General features: G+C 39.7%; 1 protein-coding gene across 3 annotated transcripts in view; it reads left to right on the top strand.

Annotated features, from left to right (window-relative positions):
* The first annotated feature begins 758 nt into the window (after positions 1 to 758).
* MDM1 (Mdm1 nuclear protein) overlaps positions 759 to 27,946 on the top strand; it is a 34,048-nt gene continuing 6,860 nt past the window's right edge. Inside the window, exons 1-12 of one of the 3 annotated variants that reach the window (XM_042992710.1) lie at positions 809 to 1,053; positions 2,091 to 2,205; positions 5,749 to 6,116; positions 7,440 to 7,574; positions 12,084 to 12,251; positions 14,642 to 14,745; positions 14,827 to 14,926; positions 19,841 to 19,870; positions 20,218 to 20,393; positions 21,671 to 21,970; positions 22,727 to 22,839; positions 22,929 to 23,038. In XM_042992710.1, coding sequence (XP_042848644.1) covers positions 1,036 to 1,053; positions 2,091 to 2,205; positions 5,749 to 6,116; positions 7,440 to 7,574; positions 12,084 to 12,251; positions 14,642 to 14,745; positions 14,827 to 14,926; positions 19,841 to 19,870; positions 20,218 to 20,393; positions 21,671 to 21,970; positions 22,727 to 22,839; positions 22,929 to 23,038 — 1,737 coding nt within the window. In that variant the 5' untranslated portion in view covers positions 809 to 1,035. Of the gene's footprint in view, positions 1,054 to 2,090; positions 2,206 to 5,254; positions 5,492 to 5,748; positions 6,117 to 7,439; positions 7,575 to 12,083; positions 12,252 to 14,641; positions 14,746 to 14,826; positions 14,927 to 19,840; positions 19,871 to 20,217; positions 20,394 to 21,670; positions 21,971 to 22,726; positions 22,840 to 22,928; positions 23,039 to 27,946 lie in introns of those variants that run through there. The other 2 variants (XM_042992711.1, XM_042992712.1) reach the window with 2 other exon arrangements.

Genomic DNA, 27,946 nt, shown 5'->3' with positions numbered 1-27,946 from the left:
TTAGCACAATGATACATTATACATTATTGAATAAATATATGTTCATTCTCTGCAAGTATGTTAGAGAACTGTCAGGACAATTTATTTCTTTCCCAGCACAGTGTTCTGTCAATGGGAGAATCTCAAAAAATACTTACTGATGATGATGGCAAGTCTATTGAAATCAGATGCAATTTTATTTTTTTAAATGAATGAGAGGAGAGACAACGCTGAAGCTTTAGAAGCTGAGACTCTCAAGCATCATTAATGTTTTCTAATATTAAGAGCTATATATACTTTTTTTTTTTTTTGCGGGGGCGGGGTAGTGGGAGGCAAAAACATCACTGAAAGTAAGCAGTTTATCTTTCAAGAGTAAATAAAAAAATTTTTTTTTTGGCCTGCCTAAGCAATACTTCTTTTTAGCCTATCCCTTTTGATGCGACAGTAAGTGATGTAACATGGCTGTCAGTTGTAGGACCTGATATTCAGGAGAACAGACCTGAACATTCTCATTTCAGAAAAAGAAAACATTTCGGTTTCGTCACAGACTTGGAATTAAGAACACACCTTCATGTTTTCTGACGTCACGAAACCGGCCCAGCGAGGCCGGTAACATACGAACCCCACCGGCAGGTAGACCCACAGCCACACAACGACCCTCAATACCAGCAGCCGCTGAGCTCTCCCCAGGACAAAGCTCCCGCGGGGCCCCACCCACCCGGTTCCGGGAGCCTCATTGGCCAGTCTTCCGCCCGCCATTTCTGTTAGTCGTCGGGATTTGTCACGGGAGGCGGGCGTCCCCCATTCGGGCACTGATTGGTCGAATCTTAATGACGGCAAGAAGTTCTCGGGGTCTCTATTGGTTCTTAAACCTCAGAATGGGCGGAGAAAGGCAGAGCGTAGGGGCTCAAGGAGGGAAGCGCGGAGTGCGCCGGCGCGTAGTCGGGGACGCCAGGCTGAGGATTTTGCTAGGGAACCGACTGTTGTCGCCCCGCCCCCTCGGGGCTTTTTGTCCCGTTAACTGTCGGAGTGGCGGGGGCTCTAGCGCCGAGCGACATGCCGGTGCGCTTCAAGGTGAGGCCGTGGTCTCCAGATCCGAAGTCTGCTGGGGGAGGGGGACGGTGGGGGAGTCGCGGCGGGGCGGGTGCTGGCGCGGGGGCCGCGCTGGCTTTCTGCTCGGCGCTCCTGGGCCCCGCAATGCCTGTCAGCTCCCGAGCCTGCTTGCCAAGATCCTGAGGGATGCTTGTCTCCTCCACCTAGCTCCCTCTCCGCTCACACACATTTCCGAGTTGCAGTATGGAGGCGTTTGGTGCTGTTGAGAGAGATTGATTTTGGAGGGCACAGGGGAGTGGTGATGGAAGGAGGGCGCTTTGTAATGGGATCTAAGGTGGCTTCAGATTGGAACACCTGTAGCCCATCTCACATCTCAGCCTTTTACCCTCCGCCCCCTACCTGCCCTTTAAAACTTTAAAGTGCCTATGTCTTTTAAAGGATCGAGAAATGGGACCCTGGCTAGGTAAAGATAGGGTGTAAGAAATATACAGTTTTCATAGTTGTGCATAAGTTTCAGGTAGGTGGTAGGGGTCAGGGTCAGGCACCCATCAGCATAACAGTTGACCACATCCTTCCACAAACCCTGTTTTATTCTTTTATCTTAAGGGCTTGTATCCAGAATGGGATGGGAATTCGTCTTTGGTTGACTTTGCAACATTTCGAGAGGTACTAGGCCTAATACCTGATACTGTGTACTCATTGCCAGCGTAATCAGTAAGGATAATTATAGCGATGGGGATTTAGATTGTCACCTGTTATCAGACAAGAGCTCAGGCTTTGGAATCAGACAACCAGCAAAAAGGTATATGCTCAGGGAGTCGGATTCCTGCCAGCATCTGCCTCAAGTGGTTGTGAGGATTAAAGGATAGAAGACGTGTGAACTGCTTATTAGCACAGGGCTGGGTAAATATTAGTTGTTATTAGGGAGCTCTTCTGTGTTTATCAATCTCCAGGCTTTCAACTCTTTTCATGGTTCCGAAATTATTTTACTGATGTCTTTTTTTTTTAAAACAATGTCCATTAATTGCGTTGTACTTAAATTTTATTTTGTATCTCAGGGGCTGAGTGAATACCAGAGAAACTTTCTGTGGAAAAAGTCATATTTGTCAGAGTCCTATAATCCCTCGGTGGGGAGAAGGTACCCATGGGCTGGACTTAGATCGGATCAATTAGGTAAGCTGAACAAACTAATAGTCATTGTAACTTAAATAAAGCTTGGGGTTAAGTTTGCAAAAATGATTAAGAATTGTGAAGCATTGTTCCATTGGTCTGGTTGACATATTTGTTTAACAGCTATTTACTGAGGGCTTGCTATAGGCCAGGACTATTCCCAGCTTCTAGGGACATAGCCTTGAATCAGACAAAGACCCTTAATTGTGGGCAAAAAAAGTAAACAAGTAACTCAATAACTAAACTAGGGGACTTCAAGTTGTTATAGGCTAGCATATAGATAACTTGGGGGAGGGGTGGGTTGGAGGGAAGCCACTTTAGCTTCAGTGGTCAAGAAAGGCCTTTCTGAGGAGTCATACTTGAGCTGAGATGGGATGGCTGAGAGCAGTCAAGCCTGGGGAGGTGTTCTCCCAAGGTCTTGAGGAAGGGAAACTTAGATTAAGTAGCTTGCCCAAAGTTCCTAGCTAGTAAGTGGCAAAACCATGATGTGAAATCAAATCTGTTTTGTTGAAAGCCCATGAGTTCAGAGGCTGTATTTTTGTCATCACACATGTTTCCTCCTGGTATCCCAGGGAAGTCAGCCCTAGGCCAGGGTTTCCCAGAGAATGGTGCAGAGGAAAAGAAACAGAGTGACTTTATCCTACCTGCCTGTTTCACTGGCCCTCACTAGAATAGAAGATCTCGAAGAGCAAGGGCTCTGGTTGTCTTCCTGCCTAGTAGATGACATCTCCTCCAGTGCTTATGCAAACCAGTGTTTGAATGAATGAACGTGAGTTTGGACCTCCATTAGCTTTGATCTTGGGAAAATTTGACCTGTTTTACCAGGTGGGGTTTAGGAAGCCCATTGCACAGGATTGCTGGGAGGGATTAAATGAGATATTCCTTGTTAAGGGGCAGTGCATATATACAGATGAGTGCTTGGGGCCTCACATGTGAGCATGCTTTATGCATGGTATGTATGTCCCTCAAATATTAGATATTTGAAGCCAAGAAAAGAAAAGACGTATGAGAAATAAGCATAATTTTCCCAAGCCTGGGAAATTAGTAAAATGAGGAGAGGGTTTCTGGGATTAGATTTGGAGAAAAAAGGGAAAAGTGGGCTAGAGTCAGTGGCTCTTGGTTCCTCTAAAGCATCAGGATCCTTTGCCCAGAGCCTGACTTCAAACACTGGATGTCTCTGCTTCTTGGGCAAGATGGTGCTCAGTCCTCCAAATGACTCGAAATTCTACAAATTTGAGGCTCTATTAGATTAATACAAAATAAATCTTAAAGTATATATATCCCACTGATGGCCTGTTATGATACTGCGGAATTGGTTAACCAGACTGTTGTGCATATAACATTGTAGCTTAGATCAGTTACATTTGAGGGTGGGTATGTTGAGACAAGACTGGGAGCAAAGCCACTTTAGAGTATGGTACATTATGAAAGCAGGAATGGTCTAGGGGAGGTATGTGAATGGGAAACAATTAGATTAGGGGGAGGGGCAGAGTGAGAACTTCAGAAAGGCAGGTGGGAGGAATAACAGCCATTTTACCTAGGACTGGCTGGGTGTTCTGTTAACAGTGTATTTTTTCCCCTTAGTGTATTTTTGCTGGTGCTCAGAGATTATGGCAGACCACTTGAGAATCGTCCCCTTTCATTTTGCTCTTCTACCAGAAGCCTCTCTGTGTTAAAACAGAGAGAAGTCTAGAGCAATAGTCTTCAAATTTTTGCTTTCATATCCCTTAAAAGTATTTAGAAAGTCTTTGCATCCTTTCACATTTTTTAAATGTTTATTTATTTTTGAGAGAGAGAGCGAGAGAGCGCATGAGCAAGTGCACGTGTGGGAGCGGGGAGGGGCAGAGAGAGAGTGGGACAGAGGATCCAAAGTGGGCTCTGTGCTGACAGCAGAGAGCCCTATGTGGGGCTCGAACTTGTGAAGTGTGAGTTCATGACCTGAGCCAAAGTCGGTGCTTAACCAACTGAGCCATCTAGGTGGCCCTCACATTTTTAAGTTGACATTTAATTTTTTTTATCATAAGTGTAACAAATTCAGTTTGTAACAAAGTGAAATCAAAGGATGTGATTTCTGGCATATGGAATATCATGCATATGTTTCACTTACGTTCTGTTAAAACTTTGGAGCAGCCAATATAGCTGATTCACTTTACGGTAAATGTTCATCATATAAGTGGTAAAGTCAGTCCTCATTGGCAAACTAATCAGGCAAATTAGAATTATTTGCTGTGAGAACAAAGTCTAACTTTATTTTTCAATCCCTATAAATGTGTTAACATGTGTTAACATATATTCATTTCACATGACAACCCTCTTACCCCCGAATTACCATCTAAGTTAGTTAGATGGGAAAAGTGTGAAGATGGGTGAAATAAGGCACTATTCTTTTGTTATTTGTCATCTCTGCCTTCTTTGCTTTGCTGTCAGGTACTCTCTCTTGGTAGTTATACTTTTTTGAATTGTCCCTTTGTCTTTCCCACCTACAAGAATTTTTTATTCCTTGGGGCTGGCTGAGAGGTGTGTCTTCCTTTTGTGAAGTGGGAAGGCGGGGGTGGGAACGAAGACTACAGACAGCAGGTGCAACTCTCAGGCAGACCAACGTTGGGATATAGTGCATACAGAGTTAAGATCTGCAAAATGATTCCCTTACACGGCCCATTTCTGCTTATCCCCTAGAATGTCTCCATATGCCTCCAGACACATATGCACCCAGTTTGAAGACCACTAATCTAGGGAAGTCTTGTAAGGGTGGGGACCCTGGGTTCCATGGCCAAATCATCCTTGACAGAGGCTAAAGAACTCATGCCAGATTTTCAGTCCACCTTTCCTCTCCTTCCCTCTAGTCTTACTCTTTCTTCCCCACCCTGCTAAGTCTTCTTTCTATTTAAAGAATGGCCCCAAACTAGGACAGTGTCTCAGTGGCTGTCATTCCACAGAGCTCCTCTTACTTGGGTAGAAGGTTAAGTTTTTTGGACATTTGCTTGCCAGACAGAAATATAGAGAAATAGTATCTTAGCTCTTGTTAAAAGGGTTCATTCTCTTTAATTCTCAGGAAATCAAGGCAAATGTAGAACCAAGATCCAGCATAATGACATCTCATCCCTTCTCACCTTGGTCTACTGTGCATAAGAGAAGCTTTGTGAAAAGTTCCAAATTTTGACAGTACCAGGGCCCATTGTTCTGTTAAGTAGCACAGGAAAGTAATTAGAAACGGAGGCAACATGTCCTGCTGGCTTTGCCAGGCCCGTCACGTTGCGATTCTAGTGACTTGTGTTGGGGTAACTCGAACATTGTGACCCCAATTTTTAATATTTTTTATGTCAAAAAAATGTTAATACTTTTTAAAAGCAAAATTAAAGATTTTATGTTGAAGAACGAACTATACCTATTTTTTTTTTTTATCTTGCAACTTTAAGGACATTGTGTGTATCTCACCTGGGATTTTTCAGTTCCATTTCTCCTCTCTTAAGTGTTATTAAAAGTTGTCTTTGTAACTTTATGCTATGGTAGAGCTTTATGGCAATTTCTGTATACTGTATTTTGTAGGAATCACAAAAGAGCCAAGTTTTATTTCAAAAAGAAGAGTCCCTTATCATGATCCACAAATTTCAAAATCTCTTGAGTGGAATGGAGCTATCTCAGAGAATGATATTGTGTCACCAAAACCTGAAGCCACAGAAACAGAATTACAAGAAGCAGAACAAAAAGAAGATGTTAACCAAGAAAGAGTTCTTGCACTAGAAGCCTCCAGGGTTCCCAAAAGAACCAGGTCTCACTCTACAGACTCCAGAGCTGAAGGGGCTTCAGATATTGTGGAAAATAATGAGGATGTAATAGAAGGTCATATACCGGTTAATGAAAATGAGGAACTGGAGCATTCTACCAAGCTGCTTTCAGAAAATGTAGATAATGGGGTAGGTATATTCACAGTATTTCTTTTCAAAAGCATAGAATTCTTTGTAAATGTCATCATTTCACTAATACTACATTTTATGCTTAAAATTTTTCCATTGTTTTATTTTTTTAATCTAATGTCTTATAGAATAGTTAAGAGGCTGTTGACTTTAGTTATTATGAGTTCTATTCTTTTTTTTTTTAATTTTCTTTTTAATGTTTATTTATTTTTGAGACAGAGACAGAGCATGAGCGGAGGAGGGTAGAGAGAGAGAGGGAGACACAGAATCCGAAGCAGGCTCCAGGCTCTGAACTGTCAGCACAGAGCCTGATGCGGGGCTCAAACCCATGAGCTGTGAGATCATGACCTGAGCTGAAGTCGGACACCCAACCGACTGAGCCACCCAGGTGCCTCTTATGAGTTCTATTCTTAATAGTTGCCAGTTTGTACTGGTTATACTAAGATATCTCTTCATTGGATGGGCAGCCTGCCTCTGGATTTTATTCATCAAATATCAGCACCAAAGTCCTAAGGGAGAGATCAAATTGAGACAGAGAAGGGGAGTAGTAAGCCATTACCTCTGGCAGGGGTGGTGAGCTGACTTCTACCTAGGCCCTTTTCAATTTCTTATTGTGGACACAAACAACATCTCACTTGACAGAATACAAAAGGAAGGGCAGTTCTGGCAGGATCTCAAAGATCTTAGAGTTCTGCTCTCCTATGTCACACCTGGCCTGTGGAACATCCCTGCAAGCACATAAGCATAGGCTTTGGGGACCTGTGCAGACATCTCGCTGCCTCCCACATTTTTCTCCAGTCCACTACCTCTTCCCCATTTCGTGTCCACTGTGGACTGGAACCACGGAGAGGCATTCAGAAGTGTTGGTGAAGAATCTGTGGCTCGTTGCAAAAACCAGGGGTACAGTAGAATCAAGGAAGGTGATGTGTAAGTGGTGGGCAAGGGAAGGGGTGTCGCAGAAGCAATGTGTGAATAAGGCAAGGTGCTGCTGTTTCTTAGTCATAGATTTAATTGTGAAAAATTGGTAGGAAGAGACTGAGAGGTGCTATCTTTTTCTGGGATGCACAATGATTCATTGACAATATTCAGAAAGAAATTTTAAATAGTTTAAAAGAGAGATCATCAATTAAAAAGAGTTTGCTGTACAACGGTGTGCATGTAATTAACAATACTGTATACTTAAAAATTTGTTAAGAGGGTAGATTTCATGTTATACGAAATATGTTATAATGTCTTTTTGGTTTTTGTTTTTACCACAGTAAAAGAAAAAATTTGAACAGAAACTTTTAATGACTGTGGGTGGGGTTTTTCTTTCCCTAACAGTTGAATAGAGTTCTTCGGAAGAAAGCAGGACTGACTGTTGTTCCTTCACATGATATCTTGAGAAATTCTGAATATCAAAGGCAGTTTGTTTGGAAGACCCCTAAAGAAGCTGCTCCAGTTTTTACAGCCAATCAGGTAGTTGAATGGATGTAATATATTTTTAAGTATCATCCTCTGATCTAGTAATGCAGATTTACACAGAACTAAGGGCTAAAAGAAATTAGGTACTTCTTCAGTGAGCCTGGAGGTAGGTTCTAGAAAAGTGAAAATAAGAGTTTTGCTAACATCCTTCTGTTACTTCGATCTATAGTAGTAATATGACACTATCCTAGGCCACTGATGGTCACTGTTGCCAGATCCATCACGTACGCTAAATATGAGACAGGGTAATGAAGCATGAGGACTGGTAAGTTTTTGCATGCTGCGAGATTTTATTTAATAAAAAAATATTAAATTGCTTTTATTCTAAAATACTGTGTTTTGTTGACTAATATGTTGCATGTTTTCTGTCTGATAAGAAAGGCATGACTACCCTGAATATTTTAAGAAAATACAAAATATGTTAAAAATAATACAAGATACATAATCTTGTTTTTGTATCAAGTGAGCGGTAATAGAAATTGTCATTTTGATGACATTTATAAACTCCAAAAGCTATGATGGTACCTAAATGTGCTCCTAGATTTCTTTGTATCTTGTACCGTTTTTTGGTGCTCGACCACCATTACTAATAAACACTCAATATTTTACTACTGTCATCCTCTAGACAGTTTTTAGGCTCTTAACTCTCATTTATATTCTTAACCATCCTTCTGGGCCTGGGTAAGGAAATACTTGCATTTAGAATATCTTCAGAGGCCCAGGACAGCCTAGACTTTTCTTCTTCTAGATCTTTGCATTTTCTTTATGAACACATACACATCCCTTCATACACCCTTATGGCTCATTTTCTCCTGTATCTCAACATTCGTTTGTAAACTTTATATACCCCTCAGGACTGAGAGGGTAGATTCAACAAGACAATAATATCAGTCCTCTTACACTAATGTAATAATTCTAGTGATCCTAAAAATTGTGGTAGCTTTGGGCTTACTTGTTATTCAGGTTTCTAAAAAAACTGTGAAATTTGTAGAACATTTTAGAAGCATATAAAATAGCTAAGGCAACGTATGTCCCCTTCATGAACCCAGTAGAGGATCAGTACTTCTTTTGTTGGCTCACAAGTGTTCTTGGATAGTAAGTGTGTGTATCTACAAAATCACTCCCTGAAAATTGTAGCTGTTCAGTTTTTGTAGAACATTTCATCTTTAAGCTAAAGCTAATTCAAATCAAAGCCCCATTGACAGCTTTTATATATTTCAGTGGAGACATTGTATAGAAAAGCCCTTTTTATAGGACCAAAGTATAATATAAAATAAATCATTAGCAAACCTTCACTGGTAGTTTTATTGCTTTCATTAGTGGGAGTTTCAGAGAATTTGGGGGGAAAGTAAATGCTCTTTGTCAATTCAAAGTGTATCATTTTCAGGGTCTGTGGATTAAAGAGTCCTGTGACAGAAATTTTCAATGCTTGTTGATAGGGAACTTCTGAAGGAGCTATTCAGCTCTATTTTATCAAACACCTGTTTTCTAAAAAGATGTCTTATATTAATATGTAAAGGAGTCTGAATAATTTTTGGCAGAAAAGTCCTTGAGGTTATACTCGGGAAAAGATACTCTGGATTTGATCTGTATGAAGATGTGTTATTCAGCATTGCAAAGCTATAATGTACCTTATTTGTGGTCCACATCTTTTCCTTTTGCTTTCTTTGTAATCAGTGATAATATACCATAAAATAGAAACCCTATTATAAAATACTAAGGATAAAGGGAAACATTTAAAAACAGAAACATCATTATTACCTGATTTTTTCCCCTTGCATTGAGCTAAAAATAAGCAAAGGAAAAAAAACAACAACAAAGGAACACATCAGATATTCACAATGTTGAGAATCTTCTGTTTTTTGGAGGAAGAAAAAAAAATCATGCCAAGGAAGGAAAAAAAACCTGGTAGAGCTGACAACAGAATTGCCTTATAAAGTGAATGTCTATGTTCACTTAAATATGCCAGTTGTACTTATCCCATTATCAAACTGATGGGAGGGAGGAGTAGGAAACTGGGGAGAAAAGATATGGTTCATTATTTTTTTGGCTTAAACATTATTTTTATTATAGTAATTATTATTCACAACATAGTAGTGAGTGTAGAAAGTTGATCTTTGGGTTTTTTCCCAGCTTTATTGAGGTATAATTGACAAAAATTATATATTTACAGTATGTAAATAATGTTTTGATGTACCTGTACATTGTGAAATGATTAACAAAATCAAGCTAATTAACACATTAACACCTCACGTAGTTAGCTTTTTGTATGTGTGTTGTAAGCTCTTATCCCCTTAGCAAATTTCAGGTATTAACTCTGTTAGTAGTATTAACTCTAGTCATCATGTTGCACCTTAAATCTCCAGAGCTTATTAATTCTGCAAACTGGAACTTTGCACCCTTTGACCAGTATCTCCCTGTTTCTCCCACCCCCTAGTTCTGGCAACCATTATTCTACTCTCTGCTTCTATGAGTTCCACTTACTTAGATTCCACATATAAGTGAAACATGTAGTATTTGTCTTTCTGTGCCTGGCTTAGACTTAGCATATGTTCTTCAGGTTCATCCATTTTGTTGCAAGTGACAGAATTTCCTTTTTGAAGGCTAAATGATATTCTTGTGTGTGTGTGTGTGTGTGTGTGTGTGTGTGTGTGTGTGTGTATCATTTTCTTTATCCATTCTACCATTCTTTATCCATTCCTATTGGTGAACCCTTAGGTTGATTCCATATCTTGACTAATGCGAATAATGCTGCAATGAACATGGGAGTGCAGATATTTCTTTGAGATACGGATTTCATTTCCTTTGGAAATCCACCCAGAAGTAGAATTGTTAGATCATATGGTAATTCTATTTTTAATTTCTTTACGAATCTCCATATTGTTTTCCATAATGGCTGTACTAATTTACATTCCTACCAACAGTGTACAAGGGTTCTCTTTTCTCCACATCCTTGCCAACACTATCTTTTGTATTTTGGATAATAGCTATTCTAACAGGTGTGAGGTGATGTCTTGTGGTTTTGATTTATGTGTGGCTGATGATGAGTGATATTGAACACCTTTTCATGTACTTGCTGGCCCATCTCTATGTCTTGTTTGGAAAAATATGCATTCAATTCCTCTGCCCATTTTTTTTTTTTTGTTTGTTTGTTTTGATTTTTTAAAATATTTATTTATTTTTGAGAAAGAGAGTGTGAGCAGGAGAGGGCAGAGAGAGAGGGAGCTACAGAATCCAAAGCAGGTTCCAGGCTCTGAGCTGTCAGCACAGAGCCCGACGCAGGGCTCAAACTCATGAACCATGAGATCATGACCTAAGCCAAAGCCGGACACTTAACCGACTGAGCCACCCTGGTGCCCTGGACATGGCTTTGTTTTTATAAGAGGACTTAGAACAGCTTCATTCCCCTGAGGAATGTGGAGTAGAAGCAGATTTAGGCAGGAGTATTCAGACCCACCCCCCGGACTGTGGTAGGTAAGTGGGGTCATCAGTCCCTGAGATGGTTGCTTCTAAAAGCAGGAGGAAGAGACTAGATTTCCCTGGAGGCTGCTTTTTGTTCCCAGGCGGGGAGGACTATTCTCCAAGGAAGACCAGAAAGAGAGGCTGAGAGTGGCTCAGGAGCCCAGGAGGATGTCGAAGGCCCCTCTTGTGCCCAGCAGTGTGGGCAGGGCTTTGGCACAGGAGCAGAAGTTCAGAAGCCCCTCCTGGGGGCCGGCTCCCCGACATTCCCGTCTCAGGGCCTGCCTTGGGCCTGGCCGTAGGGTGTCCTCAGACAGCGGCATCTGTTGACTGGGTCCCACATGAGTTCTTGTAGGACAGCCACATGCTCGCCAGGCAGAGGAAGGTGGCCACAAAACCGAAGATCGCTCCAGCTACCAGTCCACTCTGGCTGTAACTCTTGGAGGCTGCCACAATGGAGGCGATTAGGAGGAGCGGGGTACCGATTAAATAGTGCAGAAGTTCAGGGTCCAGTTTCATCCTCTTGCAAGTGACTGTCCAGTTTTCAAACAACATTTGTTGAAGTGATTATACTTTCCCAAGTGTATATTCTTGGCTTTTTTGTTGTAAATAATTGTAGATGCATAGGGTTATTTTGGAGCTTTATATTCTGTTCCATTGATGTATGTGTCCCTTTGCCCATTTTCAAAATCAGATTGTTCTCTTGCTAGCAAGGTGCTTCGGTTCCTTATATATTTTGAATATTAACCCCTATCAGATGTACTATTTGCAGGTATTTTCTCCCATTCCAAGATTGCCTCTTCACCCTATTGATTGTTTTCTTTGCTGTATGGAAACTTTTTAGTTTGTCTATTTTTGCTTTTGTTGTTTTTTCGATGTTAATTAGATATATGAAATAATATGAAATTATAAACAGTCTTATAATTTCACTTTTTTGACATCCTATAATTCAACTTTATATATGAAATTTTAAAGCAGTTCAGAAACTAAGTTTTGTGTATTTAACCAACAAGAAAACTAAACTACAGTAATTTTTGTTTTAAGGTTTTCCACAATAAAAGCAAATTTGTTCCACAATTCAAAGGTAACTCAGTCATCCATGAAACTGAATACAGAAGAAATTTCAAGGGTTTATCTCCAGTGAAAGAACCAAAATTAAGAAATGATTTGAAAGAGAATGGAAATTTTGAAACAGTGTCTCCTGAAAAGAAGGTATTCATCAACTCTTTACTTTAAATTTTTTTTTTTTTTAATGTTTATTTATTTTTGAGACAGAGACAGAGCATGAACGGGGGAGGGTCAGAGAGAGGGAGACACAGAATCTGAAACAGGCTCCAAGCTGTAAGCTGTCAGCACAGAGCCCGACGCGGGGCTCGAACTCACGGACTGTGAGATCATGACCTGAGCCGAAGCCGGACGCTCAACCGACTGAGCCACCCAGGCGCCAATCAACTCTTTACTTTAAACAAAATAACAGACTTATGATTTTAGACTCTACTCATTATCTTTTACTGAATACCACCTGAGAATTTGGGTTTTAGCTAGTTTATTCATTTGTTTGTCCATTAAGTGCCACATGTTCACTAAGCACTTAGTGGGGGCCAGGCACTGGGTAAGTACTGAAAATACAACATGACCACACTAAACCCCACACAGGAGACAGAGTTGTAACTAAATAAATGTAATATGTGACAAGTGCTTAGCAACACAGAAAGTAAGTCTGCTATGTCTAATAGCAAATGATTAGCCTTATAGTGATGTGAGCTATAGGAGTAACAGTAGCGATAGAAACACACACTTTAAGTTAAATAATGGAAGTCAAACAGAAACATGCATACTTACATGTATTTTGTTGGTTTTATTTAAAGTTTATTTATTTATTTTGAGAGAGAGAAATAGAAAGAGAGTGAGCGGGGGAGGAGCAGAGAGAACGGGAGAGAGGATCCAAAGTAAGATCCAGGCTCTGAGCTGTCAGCACAGAGCCTAATGTGGGGCTTGAAGTCATGAACTGTGAGCTCATAACCCGAGCTAAAGTCGGACCAGGCACCCCTGGTCCGACCAACTGAGCCACCCAGGCACCCCTAGATACATGTATTTTAAACCAAAGCTTTAGCATGCCAAATTACAGCCAGCCTAAATTGGATACTGTATTACAATTCTGTTTGTGGAAGTAAGTTTTAACTGCTAAAGATAACCTAGAAATCACAAGCAATCAATAAACAAGTTTTGAAACTACTAGATCCGGTTGGTTTTTTCAAGTATAGCTCAGGTTTGGTTCATTTATAACAATAAAATTTATATCCTTGGCTACAAAAAAATTTTTTAATTAACAAACATGTAAATGAATAAACTTGACATTACCACCTATTAAACAATGTTTTTACATTTGCCTTTGATATTCTAAATCCACATTTTATTGAGTTGCAGTAATTAAATATAAGGTTCCAATGAGTAAGTTACCAACCACATTGTTTTACTGAATAACTTAACCCTTTTTTTTTTTAAATGTTTGTTTATTATTTATTTTGAGAGGGAGAGTGGGCGTGGGAGGAGCAGAGAGAGAGAGAGAGAGAGGGAGAGTCCCAAGCAAGCTCCACACACGTGCAGAGCCCGATGTGGGACTTGAACGCATAAACTGCGAGATCATAACCTGCGAGCTAAAATCAAGAGTCAGATACTCAAGTGACTGACCCACCCATGCACCCCATAATCAACACATACAAACACTTGCCTCTATTTGAACTATAGCTATTTAAGTTACAGATTCAGGTTAAAATGATTGTAAATTATAGGTAAATGGGATAGAAGTCCTATTTTTAAATCTTCTGGAATGCTATAACTAATACCTTGTGGGTTCTAAACATAGAAATTCTATGACTAAAAGTAAATTGGTTTATACATATATGTGTTTCCATACACACACATATATACATATTTTTGGATCTACCATAATGGGGAGATTATGGGGTGCATGGGTGGGTCAGTCACTTGAGTATCTGACTCTTGATTTTAGCTCACAGGTTATGATCTCACAGTTTATGCGTTCAAGTCCCACATCGGGCTCTGCACGTGTGTGGAGCTTGCTTGGGATTCTCTCTCTATCTCTCTCTCTGCTCCTCCCACGCCCACTCTCCCTCTCAAAATAAATAATAAACATTTAAAAAAAAGGGTTAAGTTATTCAGTAAAACAATGTGGTTGGTAACTTACTCATTGGAACCTTATATTTACTGCAATGCAATAAAATGTGGATTTAGAATATCAAAGGCAAATGTAAAAACATTGTTTAATAGGTGGTAATGTCAAGTTTATTCATTTACATGTTTATTTGTTAATTAGAAAAATTTTTTGTAGCCAAGGATATAAATTTTATTGTTATAAATGAACCAAACCTGAGCTATACTTGAAAAAACCAACCGGATCTAGTAGTTTCAAAACTTGTTTATTGATTGCTTGTGATTTCTAGGTTATCTTTAGCAGTTAAAACTTACTTCCACAAACAGAATTGTAATACAGTACCCAATTATACTTTATAACATCTATGTTTTTGCCCTAATGTATAACATATTTTGAGCATAAAATGTTTAAATTATTTCCATTTTAGTGTAATAAAACAGATGATCCTTTAAAATTAGAAGCAGAGATGGAATCAAAAGAGTCAAACCAGCCTAAAAAGAAGCTTACTCCTTGGAGACATCAAAGGCTTGGGTATGTATTTTATAAGAAAAATGTCATGGTATTTAGAAGATCAACATGGTGAAATATTTACTCTCCTTTCATTTCTGTTAGGAAGGTGAATTCTGAATATAGGGCAAAATTTCTGAGCCCAGCCCAGTATTTATACAAAGCCGGGGCTTGGACCCGTGTGAAGGAAAACATACCAGATCAGGTGAGTATACATAAGCTCAGTATGCCCATGTTTTCTTTGAGCCTATATCCCAATTTAATTCCACAATGAGTTTCATTTAGTAATAGAGACTACAGTTTAAAGATATGTGATATAATAGTAACATTGGAAGTATCAGGAACTTAAAGTTGTATGTTAGGATATAATTTATCAGTGTGTTTACTGTTTTTTTTAATATCAAATAGTTCCTTTTTCAACTGGAGATTTTTATTATTAAAGTCTTTAAAATGTTTTTTTTATAATCCAGTATTTCATTATGTTTGTAGAATTGTAGCGTTGTAGTTTTGAAAATAAGATCCAGACCTCTACTCTCTCAACTGAAGATAAATTTTCAAGATTAGTTTGACCATGGCATCCACTGGCAGTTTGTACTATTAGAGTCCATCAGTATCTGGGAGGGGTGCCCTGTGCTGAGAGAGGTTTGCGTTATAGTGTTGGGGTACCCTGACATATGGGAGCAATTCTGAGGACCGAAAGGAAGGTTTGAGGGAAAGGGTAATCCTAGAATTGGGAAGTGCCTGTTCAGCACTAGCTTCTTACAGTCAAAGGATGAACTGTGGAGCTTTTCTGGTTATTGTACAGTTACCATCTTTTAAACCACATCTTGATGGTTTCCTGTTTTTTTCTGTGTGAACAAGCAAAAGTAAAATAGTTTAGACTTCAGTAAACACCCCCTCTCCCATCATTGGGAAGAGAGAGATCATTTGGATGGGGAATGAATCTTTTATTCAGCCCCGTACTTGAAACCATGGCTAATGGTTATATGTAATGAGCCTCTGGAAGAAGGCATTGGCACTTCAAGCTGCTGGCTCTTTGCGCTGGCACCTCCCAGACCAGCGTCCTGGTGAGACTCCTGTACCCCACATGTTGTTTCGGGAGACCACTTGGTTCCTTCCACCGTGGCTGCTCCTCGTGCTGTCTCCTTCCCTACTGGAGAGCGGCTCAGCAGCAATCCAGGCAGAGTAAAAGGCAAATCTTGAAGCTGTTCCAGATATTACTGGGGATATTCATATCCTAGTGAAATAAAGTTAAAAATATAAGAATCGAGAGCAGGCATGATGGAGCAAAGAATTGAGTCTGTGAAACCCTTGAACAGTTTATGGTCATGCCAGACCTTGGCCAGGAGCTCTGATGGGGAATGAGGAAAAGCTGGGGGCAAAAGCAGAGCACAGAGTGTGGCCATAGGGGGCTAGTGTGGCCAATTAATAGGTGTAGGCCACTGACCTATTGTATTTAGGGACTTCACTAGGTTGGGCTCATGAGAGGCTCCTTGTTTTAGAAAGATTATCTCTCAGTCTCTGAGACTTCTTTAAATTAAGATGAGTTGGTATTTAGGCCTCAGATCTAAAAATGTAGTGGACCAAGAGGATTGTTTTGTCTGGAGTCACGATAAGGTGGTAGTCCCTGTCCTGCCCTGATGGAAAACGGCATTTTTGTTGACATTAACTTAAGAGCTGTCATTTCAAGGTTTCCTATTATAACATCTTGGGAAGGTGACTTTTGGGCTTTTTAAAAAAGCTTATTGTTAATGGTGGTTGTTAATGTTTAAATCAGTGATACCATTTTGCCTAACCTGTGTGGGCAAAATAATTCAAAAAGTGAATTGGAGTTAGTAAAGAATATGACATTTAGCTAAATCTTATCACTGATGTTGATAACCATTTCAGTTGATCAGGTCATAGATATTTAATATGGGCCATGTTTTACTTAAATCTTAGATTTTATTTTTAACCTGAAGACATTTACTTATGTGGCTGCTTATGAGATATCTAAGCATAAGGTACTCCTTCACTTTCCCACTTCTAATGTTTCATGGAGGAATATTATTCACACTCTTCAAACGCATTTGGACATCAGCGACTTTATTATCATTAGAATGGTAACTTTGAGTCCTGTTATAGTTTTCTAGTTCATATATCGTTTTCATTTCCTCCTGTGTTGTTTGAAATATTAAACTTTTTGAATCTATTTATAGTCTAGTGCCTCGGTATTTGATCTTAAGATCCAAGTACCTATTCATATAACATTAGGGTGTTTGGTTTTATTTGTCCAGTGGTTGTATATTTATTATCTCCATTATATAACCACTGGCACTGTTGCTTTTTGAAATGCTCACTTAAAAGATGGTTTTTAATAATAACCAACAGTTGCAATTGTTAGGTCTCCTCCTTACAATAACTACTGAATCCGTGTTACATTTCTTGTTTCTTGTTAGGTGATCTTTTAATCATCCAAACTTACGTTAGCTGAGATGTTCTTTTCTAATGTGTCTTTCACAAGTGTGTCTTTCACAAACTTTATTTCAAGATAAAGTTCCACATTTGAGAGACGTTCTGTAATTTGACAAACATTGTAAGGACAGCTAGGCCTAAGATGACTCATTTTGAGGGAGATGATTTTGGGGAAAAATTTTTTATACTGTCAGTTTTTTGAATTTGAATTTTCGGTATATAAATTTTAAACAACTTAGTTGAATTCTTATTTTGGGAAAAGAAATTCAGAAATGAAAACATTCTACTTACAGCATTTATATCCTAGATGCTGATGGTGTTTCTTGACCTGGAAAGGGATATGTGTGTTGTTTTAATTGAGTTTAATTAAGTTCATATCCTTTTTAGTGGCTCTGCTTGTTGGTTGTAGGTATTAAGTTCGTACCATTAGTTTTTTTCTCTTTCTTGTAGAACAACTTGCTTTAGGAAAGATCAGCTTTCTATTTTTTCATCTTACTTTAGGATCATAGAAGTTTAAAGTTAGGTATTTGTAAAACACTATAACATTAGCACGAAGATTATTAATAAAGGTTGCTGACAAAGTAAATTTCAATTACTGAGTTTTGAATGTCAGTGAAAAATAGAACTGAATAAAGTTATACAGAATTTCCATAGTATCTGCTTTTTTTAAAAAAAATCTGGTTGACAAACAAAACTGGGTCACCGTGCACATGGAGGGGCTATTTGTCCATCCTCTCGTTCATTAAGCAGTAGGCCCTCCCACAGGGATGGAATACAGCCTTCTCTGCTGCTCCTTCCCAGCCCACCCCGCACTCAATGCAGGACCGATGGAGCCCCTTTTGAACCACTTCTTCCACTTATATCTCTTTTGTGTATTATAGCATAGACCATACGAATATTATGATGATAACGTATCATACAGGACGAGGAGGTCCGCCTTCTCTATCAAACTGTGAGCACACTGAGTGCTGCAGGGACTTTCTTGTTTATCTTTGGCTACCAGCCATCCAGCTCCAGCCGAGCACTTAGTCCACACTCAGATCAAGTTGTGGAATCAATGTTTAAATGCTGCACATTCCCTCACATTGTGGAGTTTATAGATTAATGGGGGAGAATGATAAGAGAAATTAACTCCACTAGAATGATAAGAGAAATTAACTCCACTTATTTCTAGAATGAAATAAGTACTAATGGGGATGTGCATGAAGAGCTTTGAAGACAGAGGAGGAAATTGTACTAAAGCTTGAAGATTGTATCATGTAGGTGCTGGAGCAGCTGTGAAACATTTGAAGCGTGAGAGGACTTAGTAGAAATAAAATCTGGATTATATCAGGGCACTTTATAACAAGGCCTCTGTGTATTCACAACACCCTGGTGAGGGGGGGCCTGGCTGACTCAGTTGGTAGAGCATGCAACACTTGATCTTGGGGTCTTAAGTTCAAGCCCCACCTTGGGCGTGGAGCCTACTTTAAAAACAAAGAAAGAAAACAGCAACACACCCTGGTTAGTAGTTCAACAGACAAAAACTATACGTCTCAGTTCTATATGTTAAATGCAAAAACTAGTAATTTTCTTTAAAGTTTAGGAATTAACAGAAATGATAAATGAACATGGCTCAGTTTTTCTTGGCAGTGAAGAAAATATATTTTCAGTTATCCTTTAGGAATGTTTCAGGTTTGGTTCATTAGAACAGTGAGACTCTGCTGGGATTATGTGGTTTCTTATGCCACCGTGACAGGTGCTGTCCTTTGCTTTGGCTACTTCCCTACAGATGTAACACTTTCATCCCTTTGCATTCAGTAGTGTCTCCCTGAGGAACTGAGGATGTGTTTCTTTGGTTACTTTTTTTTGCAATGCAAAGTTTCATTATTTGCTTTTTTGCCTGTAAGTGAAAGATTATAGCAGACGGTATCTGGATATCCTTTTAATGCTATTATTCCATCTTTATGATAGGAAAAATTATTGAGTTTTTTGAAGAGTAAATAAAGATTATTTTAAAGAATTTTAAGCTGCAGCTTAATTTTTTTTCATTGTGGAATTGAATTTAGGGAAGCCAGCAGGTGGCAGTATGACGTATAACATGAAAGGGTTTCAAAGAGTATAGAAGGCTCCTTTCCATTTGAACAGATGTTATTTGCATTGTAGGGAATTCACATTACCTTATAGTCTATAAGAACATTTTTTTGTATTGTCACTTTGATGAATATATTATAATTATTATTTTGTGGGATATTCTTTTATGTAATACATTTTTTAAAAGTTGAGGTTTTGCTGATGCCAAGGGAATTTTCAGGAATTTGGAGAGGGAAGCTTCATAATTCTCTCACTGCCGGCTTCTATAGTAGGAGCAGCTGTTGTATAAAGCCAGGAAATAAAGACAGTTCCTGGCATGTCACTACCCTTCCAGAGGTGGGGAAGTAGGAATAATAATTAGGTTACCTGTTATTGATAGCATTTCAGCCATGCAAGAATGTGGCTGGTTTTCATGGTAATATTAAGATATCTTACTTAGTGAATTAAATATTACCAAAAATAATAAAAATATTGATTGACAAGTTTGTTATATATTTAGAAGGAAGAATAATAAGGTATTTCATTGATTCCCATTAATATTCAACTATGGCATTAACCTGTCATTAAGTATGTTTCTGTATTCCTCTCCTAGGGTTCTCTAAATGCCATGTGGTATGCGGAGGTTGGTTGCTTTTGAGTTTTTAAAACCTGTAATAATGCATAGAGTACTTGTGTAATTTCAGTTGAAATAAGAATTAGGTGTCAATATTTTTCTTAGTTGCTGCAAATTCTTCCTGCCTGCTGGCCTGAAATAAAATAACTGCATTGTGCTTTAGCTTGACTGTTTTAATTTCTGCTTAAAATGCACACAGTCTGATGAACGTTTGTGGCTTTTTTTTTTTTTTTTTTTTTGCCTTCCTTTCTCCTTGGTCTCTGGCTGTATTTGTGCAGTATCTTTGATAAGCTACATGGTGGTATTTGCAAAGGAGCATTTAAAGTAATACACAGTGTCTCAACTCTCCTGCATAGGTTAAAGAACTCCGAGAGAAGGCTGAATTTTATAGGAAACGAGTTCAAGGAACACATTTTTCTCGGGACCATCTGAATCAGCTTCTGTCTGATAACAACTGCTGTTGGGATGTCTCCTCAACCACAAGCTCAGAAGGAACCATTAGTAGTAACATTAGAGCTCTAGATCTTGCCGGGTAAGATATGTTCTTTGTGGATGGTGAGAAAGTATATTGTAGCTTAGGTAGATCACGGAATTCTATAGGTAAGTGACATGACCCCTCAAAATTGGTCTTCCGGTTAAATGGAGATATGCCAGCCATTTATTACATTTCATTATTACTAGTTTATTCTCTGTGAGAAGTAAAGCTGTGTGTAAATAATACATAATGTAAATCTGGAAGGCTGGATTTTATAATATTTTTTAACAAGAGTAGAATAGGGATGATTATACAGTGATGGAAAAGAACTTTAGAAAGTAACAGGAAGGAAAGGTACCAACAACAATAAAAACCTAGACAACATAAGCTAGTAGTACATCCTATAATCATTCATTAATGGATTTCTGTGGTTAATACGACACTTAGGCCCTGATTCTATGGGCAAAGTCTCTGCTCTTTTGGGTTTTAAAGTGAAAATTATTTAACTATTTATAAAAGAAATAGCATATTGATTTTTGGCAAATAAAATCATTTTTAGTTATTATAGTAATATAATTATATATGCCAAATTGAACTATAAGTTCTAATTATGTGACATCCTCTTTAAAAATTCATTACAAAATCCATTCTGTAAGAATGTCTTGAAAACACTTATCAATCTGAAGTATAAAATTGGAATCAGTTTGCTTGATCTACAAATACACTTGAATTTGTGCATAAACTGTAACTGAGTAACCGAACAAGTTAGACCATGTGCAGTCCTTGCTTGTGTGTGTAAATGCCAGTCAAGGGAACACATGTGACTGTTGTCAGCAGCGGGACAGACACGCCTGTGTGAAGGTGGAAATAAGAGAAGATACGTAGGTTTTATTTTGGAGTATTGTACTTTATTTTTAAAATTTGCTTACTTTTTAAATGTTTTTATTTTTATTTTTGAGGGAGAGTGTGTACAAGCAGGGGAGGGGCAGAGTGAGGGAGATAAAGGATCTGAAGCAGGCTCTGCATGGACAGCAGAGAGTCCGATGCAGGGCTCGAACTCATGAACTATGAGATCGTGACCTGAGCAGAAGTCGGACACTCAGCCGACCGAGCCACCCAGGTGCCCATGGAGTATTTTAATAGAAAGTCCAAATTGTAGCTTTAGTTTATTATACTGTCAAATGAACTCTTAATTAGGTTTCTTTCTTCAGTATCTGGGCAAGGTAGTACCTGTGGGACATAAAGTTGTGAACGCTGGAGGGGAATGACAGACTCACTGAAATGAGTATAAACTTAGAAACCTCAAACTCCAGTTTGACACTTTTGTTCTGCAGAGATCCTACAAGCCATAAGACTTTGCAGAAATGTCCTCCTACAACACTGGACGAGAAAAAGCCTGCCTTGGAAGAGCAGCCGCAGAAAACTACCACAGAGAAATTGGGCGTGTCAGATGCTCCCACCCTGCCCGTTAGAAGGCGCCTGGCGTGGGACGCAGAGAACACAGATGAAGGGGTGCAGAAACAGCCGAGAGAGGAGGAGGAGGAAGAAACAGAAAAGGACAGGCAGGTTCATAACGGAGAGCTGGAGAAGGTCGAAGTACCGGAAAAATCTAAGGCAGAAAAGATAAAAGAAGGGTGAGAGTTTTAAATTAATCAGTATATGGAAGCATTATGCACACGGTTAATATTTTTTTGTTTTGTCACCAAGTACGGTGGTTTACACTCTTGGTTTTATGACTAATAAAGAGCAGATGTTACTTTAATGTCACAAAGCAGACATTTCAATTTATAATTTGATTCACTCAGGTATTTGAGTCACCAGTAATTGGTAGTTGAACACTTGAACACTGAGCTACTTGGGGAGGAAGCAGTTAGGGTTGTTTTCATTTATGTCCCACCAATTATGATTTGGCAGATTTGTAAATGTGTCTGAGGGAATGGCTTTCTTTGTGATTTAAGAAAATAGCTGATATTCTTTAATATCACATGTTTCACCAAGAAAGAAAGATAATGTTTTCTAATGTTAAAATAAGTGATATCTGCAAATAGCTAATTGTTGCTGATTTATGTGTTAATTGCTTTGGGGAGTGGTTCTCTACCACTGATAATGGTGCTTTTTGTCCATCATCCAAATCCCTTATCATTCTGTCATGAGTTTTGCACCTAATGGGAAACTTAGGAGCTGATTTAATGGAAGAATTCTCTGGTCTATTGCTGCTGACTTGCAGTGACCTTCCGTCTTTTCCAATATTCAGTCCCTCTTAACGGCATGTGTTTTTAGAAACAGGTGACCCTATAAATTTTGTTTTATTATTGCATAATAATGATAAAATATTTTTAATCCTGTTTGCTGGGGGGAAATGCATCATAGTAGATTGTTTGGATTTGTAGGTCAGATTCTTCTTCTGTATGTTCTGGAAAAGGAGGCAGGCTTCCTACTCCAAAGCTGAGAGAACTTGGTGGAATCCAGAGGACTCATCATGATCTCACCACTCCAGCTGTTGGTAATGGGCAAACGCTGTAGTTCTTATCCTACCTGCTTTTTCGGCATGAGAATTTAGTTTGAGACTTGTCGTCTTCTGCATTTTTCTAGGTGGTGCTGTTCTAGTGTCTCCATCTAAAGTGAGGCCTCCAGTCCCAGAACAGAGGAAAAGAGTGTCCCCTCAGGATGGCTTAGGACCTGCAAAGAATGATTTTAGGAAGGTAAATATTTATATCTTGGGGGAAAATATCTTTTTAGGAAGCGATTATTTTAGTCACATGTAACGAATGAACGATAGGTTCAGATTTTAGAAAATTCTGTGCATTGTATGTGGAGGTGATGCTATTAATGTGCTTTTATTAAGGCAAAGGCCTTGAATTATTTTTTTCTGGTAGTGGCATTCTACTTCTGCTGATGTGTTTTTAAATCTTGTCAAATGTGACTCAGCAAGAAGAGAGAGAAGAGAAACAGTACTTTTTATTGAGCATCTACTGGGTGGCAGTTGTATTTCAAGTATGTTCCAGGCACTGTTTTAGCACTGGAGATATAACAGTGAAAGAAGCAGGTGCAAATTCTGACCCTTATTGAACTTCTATTCTAGTGGAGGAGAGAGACAATAAACAGGATAACTAGGTAAAAAACAGAGTATTTTAGACAGTGGTAAGTACTAAAGAGAAAAGTAAAGCAGGGGAAATGAATACAAAGTAGCCAGGGAAGTTCTTGCTGAGAGGGTGACATTAGAGCAGAATCTGAAGGTGGTGAGAGATGGACCCATATGCATATGTAGGCAGGCATTCTAGGCAAAAAGAATGCAAGTGCAAAGTCCCTGAGGTGATCAGGTGTCCGATTTCTTGAGGACTGGCCAGAAAGTGAGTGTGGCTGAAGCAGAGAGCCAGAGAGAGTGTGGGCAATAAGTTAGGAGGCATCATGGGGGGACTAAACTGTGTAGGGCCTTGTAGTTCACAGCAAAGACTTTGAATTTTATTCTGAATGAAGTCGGAAGTCTTTGGAGGGGCAGAGAAGTGATATGTTTTGACTTAGGTTTTTCCATGTGACTCTGGCTACTGTTTGGGAACAGACAGTAGGAATGCAAGAGCCGGGGCCTGAGCCTACATAGGAGTCAATTACAATATCCAGGCAAGAGGTGATGGTCGTTTGGTTCATATGGGTAGCGGTGGAGGTCATGTGAGGAAGTCTGATTCTGGATGTGCATTGAAGGTATAGTTGACAACATTTGCTGATGGTTAAGATATGGCATGGGAGAAAGACAGAAATCAAGGATTCAAGATTTTTGGCCTGTACAGTAAGGATGAAGTTGCCGTTTACCTGAGATGGGGAGGACAGTGTAAGGAAAAGGTTTGTCAGGGAAGATGAAGAGTTCTGTTTTGGACATGTTACCTTTGAGAAGCTTATTACAGGTACAGGTAGACACGTTGAATAGGGAGTTGACTTTCTGAGTTTGAGGCGTGGAGGACAGGTTGGGCTACGGATACAGATTTGAGTGTCTATTGTACAGGTGCACAGGTATGTGAGGGCTTGAGACCGGGGGAGGTCATCAGGGGAGGTAGGTATAGAGAGGGAAGAGTATGTGTAGACAGGTGTCAGCCCTGGTTTTTTGATACTGGGAAGTTGAGGAGTAACCAGCAAAGAGAATGATAAGGAATAGCCAGTGAGGTGGTGAAATAGAAGACTGTGGTATCTGGAAGGTGTCAAGGAGGAGGGAGTGTCAGTGCTACTGATGGATCAATAAGATATGAGAACTGATGATTGGATTTAGCAACATGGATGTTATTGGTGACCTTGACAAAGGGCAGTTTTGATGGTGGGGAGGGATAATTGTCTAAATGCAAGTGAGTTCAAGAGAAAGGAGAGGAGATGAATTGGAGGCAGTCATCACAGACAACTCTTTTAAGAGTCTTTTCCGTGAAGGGGAGCAGAGTAACAAATGGCAGTTGGGAGTGAGGTCAAGATGAAGGAGATAACAGCACATTTATGTGTTGACAAGAATGGTTTTAAAGAGAGAGAAAAATGATGCAGGCCCAGCCAGCAACTTTGCCCCTGTGCACTCAGTGCCGAGCACCACTTGAGATGTTCCATGGGATCTGGGGGAGAAGTGGAAGGGTTGATTGTAGGCACTCTGACAGCTCCTTCATTGTTACAGAGGAAGCAGAATATGTGAGCACTGCTAATAAAATAGGGAGATGTGCTGGGAGCTTTGGGAAAGTCTCTTTGGATTTTTTCTTGGTGGCACATGAAGAAAGATCCTCACCAAGAACGAGGCTGGGGATGAAGAGGTAGGAGGTTTGAGTAAAGAAAAGAAATCATGAAGTAGTCTTTTCAGAGAGTGGGAGAGGGAGTGGGCCAGGGAAATGTGAGATAACGCAGGGCAACATAAAGGGCCCATTTTAGGCTAGTGGTCACGGATTTGATGTAAGAGCAGTCGTGAGGGGTTGTGTGTTTTTCTCCAGCCATGTTTGGCTACAGAGGTGCAGGGTAAGTTAGAGAGTTGAATTTAACTGGGGTTCATGTTTTGTCAAGGGAGTAAGACAAAATGAGAAAGGGGGTCAGGGAGTTAAGGTACATGTAGGGGAGTGATTATAATGATTGGCCATGGAAGTTGAGTTGGTTAGAGCAGGAAAAATAGGACTTGGGAAGGGAAGGCACAGTGCAGAGGTGACAGGATCAATGGAAGGTCTTGGCCAACTTAAGGACTTGTTGAAATTGGAGTACCTAGAGGGAGTAGTTTTAAAGTCAGGAGGTGGTAGTCAGAAATTGGAATTGTGGAGAGGTTGCAGTTAGCAGTAATGACAAGGCTTAACATATAATCGTGGGAGTAAGTGGCTGAAGTAGGATAGAGAACATTTAGAGAAGAGGTTGCATTTCTCCAGGGGATTTTCCTGATGCCTGTTCATGAATTTTCAGAGGTATGGCCCAGGGGAAACTTTTTAGGTGTTGGGGAGAGGTAGGAGAGGGGATCAGAGCCTAGTTGTCCCCAAAGCCCAGTACCGAAGTCACCTCATAGCAGGTACCTGTTAAATAGGTGTTGACTGAGTATTATTAGAATGACAGAATCGAAACCAATGTGTATACGTTGGTTTATGACAAAAGGAATACAGAGGACTGATCAGAATCAGATGTTAGGAATCGCTTGCCCCCATGGGCTGTTCTGCACCCCCAGCACTCCCTCTCATCCCAGGATCCAGGTTGCTACCTGGAAGGTGTGAGCTTCTAGGCAGCTTTGCCCACACAGAGTTGACTACCCTCAGCTAAAAAGAGTAGCCTTAATCCATATTGGCAACTGGATTTGTATGTAACATTTTCATTTATTGTGGAATTAATTATTGAATAGTTAAATTAATGAAATAGAATGATACTGCTCTTTAATGCCAATTTCTACCTCATCATGCACACAATATAGTTTCCAATAAATCCTTTCCAGTATTCAATTTCCCTCAATATCATTGTACATCTTTTTAATTGTAAGAATCAGAATGTTTATAATATCCAGAAATTTAAAAAAAATTTTTTTTTCGACGTTTTTTATTTATTTTTGGGACAGAGAGAGACAGAGCATGAACGGGGGAGGGGCAGAGAGAGAGGGAGACACAGAATCGGAAACAGGCTCCAGGCTCCGAGCCATCAGCCCAGAGCCTGACGCGGGGCTCGAACTCACGGACCGCGAGATCGTGACCTGGCTGAAGTCGGACGCTTAACCGACTGCGCCACCCAGGCGCCCCTATCCAGAAATTTTTTTAATATTAACTTTTAGTGACATTTAATTGTGGGAGGGTTATGGGGCAGCAGCAATTTGGGTAACTTAAAAACATGGGGATGATCATAATAGCTAGCATTAACTGAGTGGTTAACTATGTTCTAGGCCCTGTGCTAAGTACTGTATATATATTAACTTAAGTCTTCATAATGACTCCAGGAGGTTGGTATTGTTATTATTCTCATTTAGATGAAACTGGGGAAACACAGCTGCCAATTGGTGGGGCAGAATTTAGTCCCAGGGAGTCTGTCCTCAGAGCCCACGTTTTTAACTCCTAAACAACACTGTCTCACAAAATTCAGAAAATTCTCATGGTATTGGTTTAATTGTCAAGGACCATTTTAACGTCTTATAAATGATATTAAAAAGCTAAGTGTGTGTTAGCTCACTTTATTCATTCATGCAGCAGATGTTACTTATCTGTTTACCCACATGCAATAAAGATAGTGAACAAAAATAGACATGGGGGGGTGCCTGGATGGCTCAGTTGGTTAAGCAACCAGCTCTTGATTTTGGCTCAGGTCATGATCTCTCGGTCATGAGATTGAGCCCTGTGTCAGGCTCTGCATTGACAGCATGGAGCCTGCTTTGGATTCTCTCTCTCCTTCTCTCTCTGCCACTCCCCGCCCCCCGCCCCCTCCAAAATAAATAAAGTTAAAAAAAAAATAGACATAGTTCATGATCTTATGGAACCTACAGTCTGGCGAAAGAGATACACAGTAATCAAAGAATCATACCCCCCAAAAAAGTAAAATTAAAACTAATAAGAGTTTCAAAGCAGTATATAGTGCTATTTTGAAAGGAATTGGCCTAGTCCTGGAAGTCAGGAAGCTTCTTGGAAATCAAGGATGCTTCTTAGAAGAAGTCATAATTGGGTTGAGATATTGAGGAAGAGGAAGAGTTGACCGGGTAAAAAGGGTGGGGAGGAGAAGTATAGCATGTGCCAATATCCTGTGGTGAGAAAGAACATAGGGTTCTAAGAAACAAAGGTAAGTATAGTGTGTGGCAGGGAGTAGGTCAAGATGAATCTGGCAAAGATAGCAATATTGAGAATTTTTATCATTATCTTGAGAGCAATGGGAAGTCACTGAAATATTTTAAAGACCTTTCGGCTGCCATGGAAAGCAAGAGTAGACTAGTTACCCTTAGAAGGTAACTGTGGTAGTCTAGGTAGGACAAGTTGATAGCTTGGACTGAGGAGGGTGGACATTGACAGAAGTGGATGAAACTGAAGAATTGTAAATAAGGGGAGCAAAGTCAAGGCTTGGTGCTGGGTTGGATAATGGTGGATGAGAAACCATGAATGACTTCCAGGTTTCTGCCTTACCTTGTAGGATTGATAGGGGATGCCGTGCAC

The sequence above is a fragment of the Panthera tigris genome, chromosome B4, assembly GCF_018350195.1.
Source record: "Panthera tigris isolate Pti1 chromosome B4, P.tigris_Pti1_mat1.1, whole genome shotgun sequence".
NCBI lineage: Eukaryota > Metazoa > Chordata > Mammalia > Carnivora > Felidae > Panthera > Panthera tigris.
Note: the sequence above shows the minus strand (reverse complement) of the source record. Positions and strands in the feature narration are given on the sequence as shown.